The sequence below is a fragment of the Cyprinodon variegatus genome, unplaced genomic scaffold, assembly GCF_000732505.1.
Source record: "Cyprinodon variegatus isolate N-32 unplaced genomic scaffold, C_variegatus-1.0 Scaffold153, whole genome shotgun sequence".
Classification (NCBI taxonomy): domain Eukaryota; kingdom Metazoa; phylum Chordata; class Actinopteri; order Cyprinodontiformes; family Cyprinodontidae; genus Cyprinodon; species Cyprinodon variegatus.
The window spans coordinates 302,306-313,923 of record NW_015150606.1 but is presented as its reverse complement, the minus strand read 5'-3'; the positions used below and the strand labels follow the sequence as shown (position 1 = coordinate 313,923).

Sequence of the window (11,618 nt, the reverse complement as noted above, 5' to 3'; positions counted from 1 at the left end):
ACAAAATAAAATATAGTAAAGAAGAATTTAGAAAGAAAAAAGTAAATATTAAATATAATTTTTGAAAAAAATTGAAATTGAGAAAATGAATAAGTTACACTCACAACCTCTTTTTGATTAAGACGTTTTTCAAAGTTTAATTTCTGGGTTACATTTTGTTTTTTTTTGTTTTTTTACAAATTTCAATTTGGAAAAAACTCAACAACATTCACTCCATATACCTCTCCATAGTTTGAAAGTTGTGATTGAAATGCACATGGTACTGTCACACATTAAGCAAGTCGCTACTGATACACATACACTTAAAGTTTTTATAATCAAAGTGAATGAAACACATTGTTGAAAACATGTTAGTTAATATTCGTACACTAAATAAATGTACTAAACACTCAATAGGTGTTCAATAATATTGCGAATGTCACGGTTGTAGTATCAACATGTAGGAGGTTGAATTGATAAAAAACTGCTTGGTTCCAGCAGATATTAAATTCTCTTTTCATATCAATCATATATGTGTCCATTTGGACAGACAAACTGCTTTAAATACGTTCAAATATGTTTTAAATGGCTAAAATGGCTAAACCTGCAACACTGTTTTGGAAATATTGTGTAAATCCAATAAGAAAACATGTCGCTTAATAGTTATCCCAATTTCCAAGATTTGGCATGGCCTAGTTAAAGCCCCATTTAGCTTCTGCTGTTTGACCTGAAGCGGGCCGTTCATTCCTGAAAAAAAAAGCAATTTGCAATTGAAAGAAACCCAACTGAGGGCAACTAAAAGCTTTGTAAGAGGTGATTCTTTGTTGCTAAAGCAACACATGAAGCTGGAATCCAATTAATTAAAGCTAAATTTAAGGTGCACTCTTCCTTTTACAAAAGCTGACAAACCAAGAAATTATATTGACAGGGCAATCAGCAAAGAGCATAATGTAGCACACACATCCTTCACTTTATCAGCTGCTGCAGCGTTTCTGGAGCAGTGCTTGCGGTGTAAAAATCGATTGGAAATCCTTCGCTGTGGTGAGAAGGGAAAACCTCCTGCAGGTTGACTGATGGCACAAACAATACAGAAAAATCGGTATTTAAAAAATAAAATCATACAAAATTAATCTACACCTGTTCGTTGCAGGTGGTACAATTTATTCTCCCAGAGAACTCTGCTCAGAAGCGGCACAACAAATTCATCCATCCCTCTAAAATCCAAACTATCAAAGCAACCCTTTGCCAAGGCAGGAAATCACTTGTCAGGAAAAAAGCAGCCTGTGAATATGAATAGAGACATCACAATTGGGTGATATGTTTGTGCGTGTGTGCTGTGCATATGTGTGATGGTGCCGCAGGGTATTTCATAGGCACACAATGAAAATGCCGATCTGCCAGGATATAAAACAAAAGGTGACAAGAATAGCTGATAACATTCAGGATAAATCGCAATCAGAGCTAGTGTGATTATAATGGGCAAAATCTCTAAACACCAGCTGTTATTCATGGGTTCTTTATTCATGGTAATCAGCTTTCATTGGAAGCTCACCTGTTTGACATCATACGCAAAGAGAGCATACTTCAGATCTGGGGACAGCGAGTATTTTGCCACTTTGAAGGAGACCTAGAGGAAACAGGCAGGGGGTAAAATGTTTTAGATTTGGCAGGAAACACGATTCTGAAAATATGTCACTATAGTTCCTACTAAATCATTCATGTAGACCAACTCAACTCAAATCTGATACATAATCCGGTGAGAGAGGTAGAGATTAGCACTGCTGCAATGATTAAGAGATGGATATGCTAAGTGAGTAGGTAAAAATACGTTTTGGCAGACCAAACTAATGGAATAGACAATATTGGTACTGAATCAATATAGTTTTTTTTTTTTTTTTTTGATAATTTACACCACTTTTTCATATTTTAAGAGATGCCCATTTACTGTTTACGGAGTGCCACGGAGAGGGGTACAGGATGCAAACGGGGAAAGACAGATGATGCAATGACGAAGGAAGAAGGGAATCTTCTGCACAATAACCATTAGCCCTGGTGTTTCCCAGGGTTGTGGTATCTCTCCATTCATGTTCTCTCTCAAAAATTGTTTTTTTAAAAGTCACCTAATTACAATTTGTGAAGCTTCTGCTGTTGGGATCTGGAGGTTTGTCCACTTTCTCCACCCAAGGGCGCACGAGATCTCCTGGGGGCATGAGCTACTGCTACACCTGTCTTCAATCTGCTCATCAGAAGACTCCTACTTAAGGAGGCGGAGACTGACACTCCAGTGCCAGAGTGTTAGCCAGTAATGGTACAGCTAGACCTGAGCCAACCTGCCTGATCATTTCTCTGTGTTTTTGCGTGAACCTGCCTGATCCAGTTCTCTCTCTCTACCTACAGAACCTGACCTGTCTGAAAACCGGAAACCTGGAGGTGACTCAGTTCTGGAATCTGCCTGCCTGCATTCGGTTAGTCTCTGCCTTAGCCCTCAGCCCTCTGCCTGCCGACAAACCTTTGGACCCTCAGGGTTATCCCCCTCCTGCTGATCTGTCCCGCCCCTGAGCAGGTATTAACTCAATCACCTGACAAACTACTGGATCCCTGGAAATCCTCTACCTCTCTGTTCTCCTTAGTGGTGTTCCTCCCGTGACCAGTCGGACCAACCCAGTTCCAGTGCACATTTGAAAACTCTGTCAATAAACCTTTGAACTTTTTCTCTGTCTCCTGAGTGTTCTCTGCATGTGGGTTAGACATCTCAATCCCATCATGACACCTGCAGGCAACACAACTGTCTTTGGTCTGATCCAGGACAGTGAGTCTGCATAAATAGTTTAACCCACATTGTGTATTGTACACAGTGCATTTAAAAAGAAATACAGCAACCACTTAAAGAAATTGCTTCAATTAGCAAAAAGTAATTGAATTAAGTTTGCACAACTTGATTTGAATTTTCAACTTTTAAATGTAATAAATCAATTAGGATTCACATGATTCAATTACTTGTCACCGATTGCAGATATTCATTCATGTTCGAGCAGCATTTTTATTTTGTTTTAGTGTGGAAATGGGAATGGACCTCTGTTGAAATTTCCCCTCAATTCCCTCAACAACACTTTTGCTACATTCTCACAGCAGCAGAACCTTTGACCCAAATCCGATTTTTTTTTTTGCTGATACACGACCTGCATTTGATCATCTCATGGCAGTCTGAACATAACAGATCAGATTTTTTCCAATGCGACCCAGGCCACTTGTAGCCTTGTGAGACCATCCTGATCTCGCGAGCTTTCAATGTTTCACTCACAGATCAGTCTGGCTACTTTCCGTTAAAAAAAATTTGGAGCCGTTCACCAAACGAACGTCCAATCAGCGTTGGCTTTGAGGCGGGTTGAGGCGTGACACAACGAGAAGCGCGACAGTTCAGTCTAAAGAACATGGCGGCTTCAGCCGATGAAACTAGCGTTAGCTTGGCTATCAAGCAAGTTTTATCGGAATTACAGAGTATTTCTTCACTGAAAGAAGAGCAAAACACTGCTCTGGAGGCTTTTCTCAGAGGAAAAGATGTTTTGCTCTTCTCCCGACTGGTTTCGGCAAGAGTTTGATCTATCAATTGGCTTGTGCCTGGCTTGTGGTTGTGTTTTTGTCGTCGCTCTGATAGTACGTCATATGCTTTGTTGATCTGATTGGTTTATTTGGCCCGTCTATCACCATCATAGGCCAATCAGCTAACCAGTATTTTCGCCCCTTCCCAAAATTACTTAAACGGAAGGTTTCCAGATGGATATGCAGATATGTATAATGGCTCATAAAAACACTGAGGCAGAGATGCAGTGTGGTAACCAGATTAATATGTGTAATTCAATCTCATGTTCTCAAAAAAGTGGGACATTCAGTACTATTTTGCTCAGTGTTTGAATTATGTGAACAACTGAAGCTCTTTCCTTATTTGTGCATATAATAATGTAAAAAAAATCTAACTCCCAAATCCAGCAGTATTTACCTCCAGTCGTCATCAAAGCAGATTTTACAGCTTTTCTGCTATTCTAGGTAAAACATGGTGTGCATGAGATGATGATGAAAACGGGACCGATCGGTTTCAGCAGACAAGGATTATAATAACAAAATAGGATTAACACGATGGAAGCAGAAAACTGCTAAATATAACATTTGTTTCCCTTGAACTGAAAATTTAGGATGTTAATGTTTGTTTCTTGAGGTAATGTTGATGATGAAAAGCCAGCCAACCATGTTTGAGATTTCAATGCTTTTCCTGCAGGTGAGCTTGGACCAGAAGATTTATTTTATTGCTATCTTTATTCAATATTCAGTCCTTTAAACTCTCCAAACCTGCATGAAATCATATTAAAGCAATTAAAAAACTTTGTTGACGCTTGATGTCTACCTATGAGTACTCTAACAAACAGATGCCTTTTTCAGCTTAATAAACAAAGGACAATAAAAGCAGCAGCAATGACTCACAAACGTGGAGTTCGCCAAAATGATCTCCGTCTCATTCAGGACAAAGTTGAACTTGACGACATGTCCGTCTCCGTTTCTGTACACCACCTCTGAATCTGAGAACCAAGAGAAGAAAAGATGCAGAATAAATTACAGAACCCATGAAAAGTTCACCACCATGATTTCCTACTGTGTTGAACTGGTTTTGGATCTCTTACTCTCTGACTAATCACCCTTTCATATTCTTTTGGAGAAGATTGAGCAGAATGTACATGTAAAACATGCTGATATTTTGAAGGTTCTTTGTGTGCAGAATGATGAGGCCCTCAATATATCAAAATCATGAGTTCATGCTCCTCTTTATAGGCTCCTGTAGATTCCCTCCTAATATGGTGTGGACCTGTTTCTCTGCACTCATGTCAACTCTTGTTTTAAGGAGAAACCAACCTGAGAAAGAGAAAGTTAACTTCCAGTGATTGGCTTTTATATATATATATATATATATATATATATATATATATATATATATATATATATATATATATATATGATAAGTTTTTCAAACAATAACGTCTCTTAAAGGTGAAAAGACATGATATGCCTTTACAAAAAGACCAAGTATACTTTGATCATGATCAAATAAGGTTATTTTGTTTTGTTATTTTTTTGTTTTTTCCTGCCTAAATAGAATTCCAGCTACTTAACAGAGCCTGACATTCCGGCAATATCTCGCAATAAACCAACAGGTCTGCATTATTAAACATAAAATAAAATGATAAAAAGCCAGAAGTTGGATTGAGCAGGTAGAAATGTACGACATAATAGCCTGCACTGTTTAGGAGGGCAGCCCACTGGCAAGGAGAGGATAGATAATATTTCATTGACATTTTTACAGCCAAACAAATAGTCTCTACTGATACATTGGAGGTTAGAGCTCTATTGTAACATAATGCGAGAGCCAAGCTTATATAAGCTCTTGATGTAAAATAATCTTTCTCTCTACTGTGTGCAATGTACCATAAAAAGAAAAGCCTGGCTGGTAAATGTGTTTATTAATCTGCTTTTAATAGATTAAAAAATCTCAACTTTAATACTGAATTTGGTCATTAATAGAACTGAATAATGCTATTAAGAAAGGAAAGAATTTGGAGAATGATGGGAAAAAGTAGGAACAATTCTGCTTGGTTTTAGATAAACCCATACAAGTTTAATTTTTAGTAAATCCTCCACAGAGCCTCAAATCAGAACATTAAGGAACAAAACAGGGGGATATTGTCAAACTAAGAAACTTAAGCAATTTAACTGGAATAAACACAAGTTAAATTCTATAGAGATGAACAATAGCATTTTAATTATTAGTATCGGTATTACCGTAATAAGGATATTTAGTCTGGGGCCGCATCTAAACTCCTCCCGTCTGCTTTAGAGAACACCAATACATAATATGCACTACTTAAGTCCTATCCTTTGTGGGATCAAACACACTTTTCTTCATTAGTTCCACAGTTTACTGGAAGATGCTAATAGTTTAGCAGTAAGCTACTTCCTTTATACTCCATGTGTGGTACCATAAATATTTTGTCTATGTAAATATTCATTATGGGCTTTATTTGAAACCAAATTCAGCAAAAACAAAACATCAAACACCAAAATCACAAATAATGCCCGGCAGAAAGCAGTAATCTTTCAGAAAAAAGAGAGCTACTGGAGAACAATGAAAAATATATATAACATAACTATGCACCATGTAAGAGAAAAAAAGTCAATCCAACTAAAGCCGAACATTCACGGTAGGCCCTTTTCGGGCCAATTCTGCAGTCATAAGAGACATTTTTGGATTGGGCAATTTCAGCCTCATAGTGGGTCCTGCGCGGTGTAGTGTAAAGGCGTTAGAGAGGGGCGATTAGCCTCTAACAACCAGATCCCGATTAGGAATCGTAAGGTCTGGAGAAAATGGAATATGTTTGAAATTCATTTAGCCATTGTGAGATGTTCGTGGACAAATCCTGCTATTGAAAGCAGAGCTACAAGCGTCTATGAGCTGATTTACCAGAACCTCGAGAACTAATGTGCAAGCAAAGGAGTTCTTCTTCTTCCAGATTGTTGAGTCCGATCAGCGCCATCTCTCAGCGTTCAGTCCATCCGACGTGCGGTTTTTGGACGTGCAGCGTGAGCAGGTAGATCACATCAGAGCGTCGGGCTGCACAGCGTGAGAACATACTGTACATCGTGAGCTGTGAACTTTTAGACCTTAGAGATTCTTCGTACAGTCTGAGTTGTAGCTGCATGCAACGATTACAAATATTGCACAGCGTTTGAGCAGTGGGTAGTACTGCCACCTTGCAGCAAGAAGGTTCCCAGGTTCTATTCCCAGCCTGGGGTCTTTTCATGTTCTCCCTGAGCATGAGTGGGTTCTCTCCGGGTACTCCGGCTTCCTCCCACAGTCCAAAAAAAACCATGACTGTTAGGTTATATATACGTTTTAATTAGGTGTGAGTGTGTGTGTAAACAGTTGTTTATCCTGTTTGTCCCTGTGATGGACTGGCGACCTGTACAGAGTGAACCCCGCCTCTCGCCCATAGGCAGCTGGAGATAGGCACCCCTCGTTACCCCGCTTGGGATAAGCGTGACAGAAAATGGATCTATAGTAAGCCTAGCTTAACTTAACCAGTTTCCCTCAAACACTGCTATCCAAATGCTTGCAAAATATTACATCAGAAGTGAAAAATACTGATCTTAATTTTACACAATATGCAAAAACTGTCCAAGATTTTTCTTTTATAATACTTTCTTTGAAAGTAAAAAGTCCCCTAAAAAAAAGAACAAAACGATCAATTCTATTTATAAAAAACAGTCCAACTCGGAGGTTGTCAATGATTTTTAGCTACTGCCTTCTCTGCCCTCTGTCCTGGTTCTGTCTCATCACTGCCCAGTCCTGCTGCACAGAGCTGCCAAAGGCTAATGATATGCGAGTAAGAGACTGACACTTTTAGAACTGCATAGGGGCTTTTTAGGGCAACAGATTCTGTTGTATTTGCATCAGAGCTCCGATGGGATTTGAGAAAATATTCCACCTATCTCAGCTTAGGAGTGGATACATCAAGATTTTACATGTTTTTACTATTTTTATATATATATATATATATATATATATATATATATATATATATAAATGCAAATCAAACACCCGTCTAATCACCTCATTTCACAGCTTTAACCAGCATTCTCTCACTCATATTTCAGGCAGAAACGTTTGCCACATAAGAAAAAGGGGATTAGTTTTAAACTCTGACTCATTTTCTGTCAATTTAATCCCAAACCAGCCACAGCTTCTGTCCCCATCCCTCCTTTTTGGAATCTTGGATCTCATTTCGGAGCGAATTTGTTGCTGATTGCAGCTGAGAAAATCACTCTCCCACCGTGTTCTGAGTTCAGAATGGGTGTGTGCTCTAATGCAGCTGGAAAGAAATCCAACATTGTTCAGTAAGCGGCAGATGCTGATGGTGGGGGTTATGCGAAGGACACCTCCAATCTAAATGCATAAGGACATTAGAAAATGAGTTTTTGCTCTTTAGGCTGACTTTATATCATTTCTACAAACGGCCCTATTGGTGCCAGAAAATCCATTAAATGTATTTTCTCTTGAGTCTACAGGAGAGAAAACATGTGAATTAGTTATAAAATAAGCTTTGTGTCTTCATATAAGTATATAGGTCAGCTGTTGATAAGCCTGCCAACAGATTAATAGTCCTTTGTAATGAGTTAAATTGAGCTTTTTTTCCAGCAAGTCTTTTAAGATAGCTTGTTCTAGCTCCAAATGAAAGGATTTGAGAGGTCCCTAAATGCCTGGTGTGTTCATACAGTGCTATGAAATAGTCATATTAATAATTGTCCCTCGTAAATGTTTCAGATCATAAAATCCAGAGACAGACTTTCTGGCATAGGTTAATTGGCCTCTCTAAATTCTCCTTAGGTGTGTGTGTGTGAATGGTTTGTCTCTGTTTTGCCCTGCGATGGACTGGCGAGACAGACTGAAAATGGTGTGACTGAAAATGGATGGATGGATAGACTTTGTGGCAACAACAGACTTTCCTGTTTAAGGTCTTGTTAAAGCATTTAGAGGTTGGTTTATGCTTCTATGTTCTGTGCAGAACTGAGGTGCGCATCGTTGCCATAACAGCAGTTTCATCATTTTATGCTCTGCAAATTTTACCCAATTCGCTTGTAAACTCTAGGGGACAGACTAGGGCAAAGACCGCAAACTAACGACACCATATCACATGTAGACTAGGAAAAAAATTTGTTTTCAACATCTTCAATGTCTCTTTTTCTCATCCATAGTTCATTGCAATTTGTTGATGCTGTGATGTTTATTGACCAAGTCATGATAGTCAGTAGATGCTTATATTGCCAAACCCTTTAGGAGACAGTACGAGCTTTTGCTCGACTGCCATGTTTTTCTGCAAAGAACTGCCCGCATAATTACGCATCTTACCAGATGCGAGGAGCAGAAATATCTATGGATGGTAGATGGATGACGTAATTTGTCTATGCAATGCAACCAGACCAACATATTCTCATTATCAGTTCGTATGAAATCGTACGAAAAGTTATGCACAGTATTTCGTACGTTTTCGATTTTTTTTCCTCGTAAAAACAGATCAGTGTGCATGCGCAGCCAGACAGATGAAAAAAGCAGATCCGCGGACGGACGTAAAACTCGGAAAAACAGTGCAATAATTACTTCTTGATGTCTCTAACAACGTTGCTTGCTGTTTTGTATCTTAGGGTTAGGCGTTAGGGTCAGGGTCAGGGTTAATTGTATGTTAAATTCTATGTTATTGAATGGTGCGTAAGATACGCATGCGCAAGGATATCTTGTCTCGAGGCAAGACGTAAAAATACGAAGAAATAGCATGAAAAAAACATCAAAAACGTAAGAAATTACTGTGCATAACTTTTCGTACGATTTCATACGAACTGATAATGAGAATACACTGACCAGACAGCCGTGGCCAATGTAACTGTACAGGGTGATTTTAATGATATGGCTTGCTTGTGTCGCCCGCTGGATAACCGGAAAACATTCTTAATCAAGATTGTGTGCTATAGAACAGAACCCATGATCCCCTCAATTGATTAGTTTGATCTTCTGCTAAAATCCAGCAGAAGTGCTTTTAAACAAGATGCAACTAGACCTCTTATAAAAATCCACTTTTGTCTCCCCAGTTCCAGGATTTTATCCCTGAAAGTCTTGGGGATCATGGTGTTTTTTCTGGCAAACATGGTTCTGTGGATTTGTTGGAGTCAGTTTGTCCTTTTCTTATGGTTTGGTCCCAGCTAAAGCCAGTGAGTGCTTTACGTAAAGTTCTGAGTTCTTTTGCGACCTCCTAGATGATTCGTTGATGTACTCTTGGATTAATTTTGGTAGGACTCACTCCTAAGAAATAATAAACAAAGCTATTATCTGTCTATGGTAATAATTGCACTGCAAAAAGCTTTAATGGCCAGAAAAGGTATCGTCGGAAAGCTTTGTTTAATCTCAGCAGCACAGGTTGGGCAGTTCTAGCAATCCAACAGTAGACTGTTATTGCTATAAATAAGGAGGAAGGCTGGCTTGAAACTAAGTAATAACACAGAGACAATATTAATATGTGTACTTTGGCTTAGAACCCAGATATTTTATAATTCCCTTCCCTTTCAGCACCAAAAACGGCACACAACTGACAATGCTTTTATGCTTCAGTAAACACCCCACAATTCTGATCTACATTACAATCATTTTCCCATCTCCCAGCTATTACCACACGTCCAACCCCCTCCCAGACGCAAACAGCAGAGAATGAAAGATGAGAATAAACATTGGTTGTTAGTATGGGACAAATATTTCTAAAGGGACAGATTAAAAAATGGCCAAGTTGGCTCATACCGATGTTAATGTAGATATATCACAAATCTCTACTTAGAATCATTGGATTTTTTTCTTATTGAGGGTTACCTCAAGCGGAGTAAGATTAGATGGGAATGTGTTTGGTCATTATTTGTCTGAATTGTTTTGTTTCATCAATGCATATCTGTAAAGATAAAGATGACATACAGTACTTGCTGGTGTCCAGTTAGCTTGCTGGCATGTTTGACTTCCAGGAAACTCCTTTTTTAGGAAAACATAGATTCAGTTAGGGGTCAATGTATCAGTTATGTCACAGTTATGTCACTCATTGAGGTGAACGAAAAACTGTGCAGCCTTTTTATGCACACAGTTGACAATAAAAGTTAAGTTGTTGCTTACTTGCTATTACTGTTCCTTTGTATATGATAAGATGCTTTATTTGTCATTATTCATCCAGGGTACATACAACACATTTTGCAGATAATGTAAGATGGAGAGTTAGCCTGAGCCACTGCAAAGGAGCATGATAACACTAATGGCCAATCTGAGCAGCATGTCTTTAGTAGTTGGGGAACCATAACACCCAGAGGAAACCTACGTAGATACAGGGAGAGCATGCAAACTCCTTGCAAAAAGGCCCTGGATGAGCTCCGACTCAAACCTGGGACGTTCTTGTTGTCAGGTAAAAAGTGCTAACCATTGCATCATCGTGGCCTCCAGATTTTTTTATTTATTACTATAAATTGATAGGGTATAAAAGGTTATAAAAGTACAAAAATTTTATTATTTCCAGTGGGAGGAAAGTAAGAGAGCCTATTAGTCAGACATAGTGTAGCAGGTGTTTATTTTCAGCATACTAAGGAGAATCTTTTTGTTTTCTTCCCATTATGTTCAGACCCCTGTAGGCATCTTTTGCATTTTCTTGACTCTACCTATTCTTTGTAATTTATTCCTGTTTTCCTAATTACCCATCCTATTTGCTTTTCAAATGTCCTCACCTTCTGCAAAGCTCCCTCCTTAAAATCTTATTCTTTAGATTGAGAAAATGCTTCAGTCTATCGACCCATAGAATCAGATTTTTCTTGTATTAATAATATTTTCAACAAAAAATGTACATAACTGGAGATAATTGGGTTCAAAACTAATTCACAGTTTATTGAGAATTTTTGCTCTGCATTGACAGGTCTATACCTGAAATATAGGGATGCACGATATTGGGATTTTGGCCGATATCCGATATGCCGATATTTTAAAACTCATGTAGCCGATAACCGATATCGATACCGATGTTAAA

General features: G+C 38.5%; 1 protein-coding gene across 2 annotated transcripts in view; it reads right to left on the bottom strand.

Annotated features, from left to right (window-relative positions):
• LOC107086444 (inactive dipeptidyl peptidase 10-like) overlaps positions 1-11,618 on the bottom strand; it is a 102,848-nt gene that overhangs the window by 28,312 nt on the left and 62,918 nt on the right. For both annotated transcript variants that reach the window (XM_015377388.1, XM_015377389.1), the window contains exons 4-5: positions 4,456-4,550; positions 1,532-1,606 (exon numbers count right to left, since the gene is read on the bottom strand). In XM_015377388.1, coding sequence (XP_015232874.1) covers positions 1,532-1,606; positions 4,456-4,550 — 170 coding nt within the window. The remainder of the gene's footprint in view (positions 1-1,531; positions 1,607-4,455; positions 4,551-11,618) is intronic.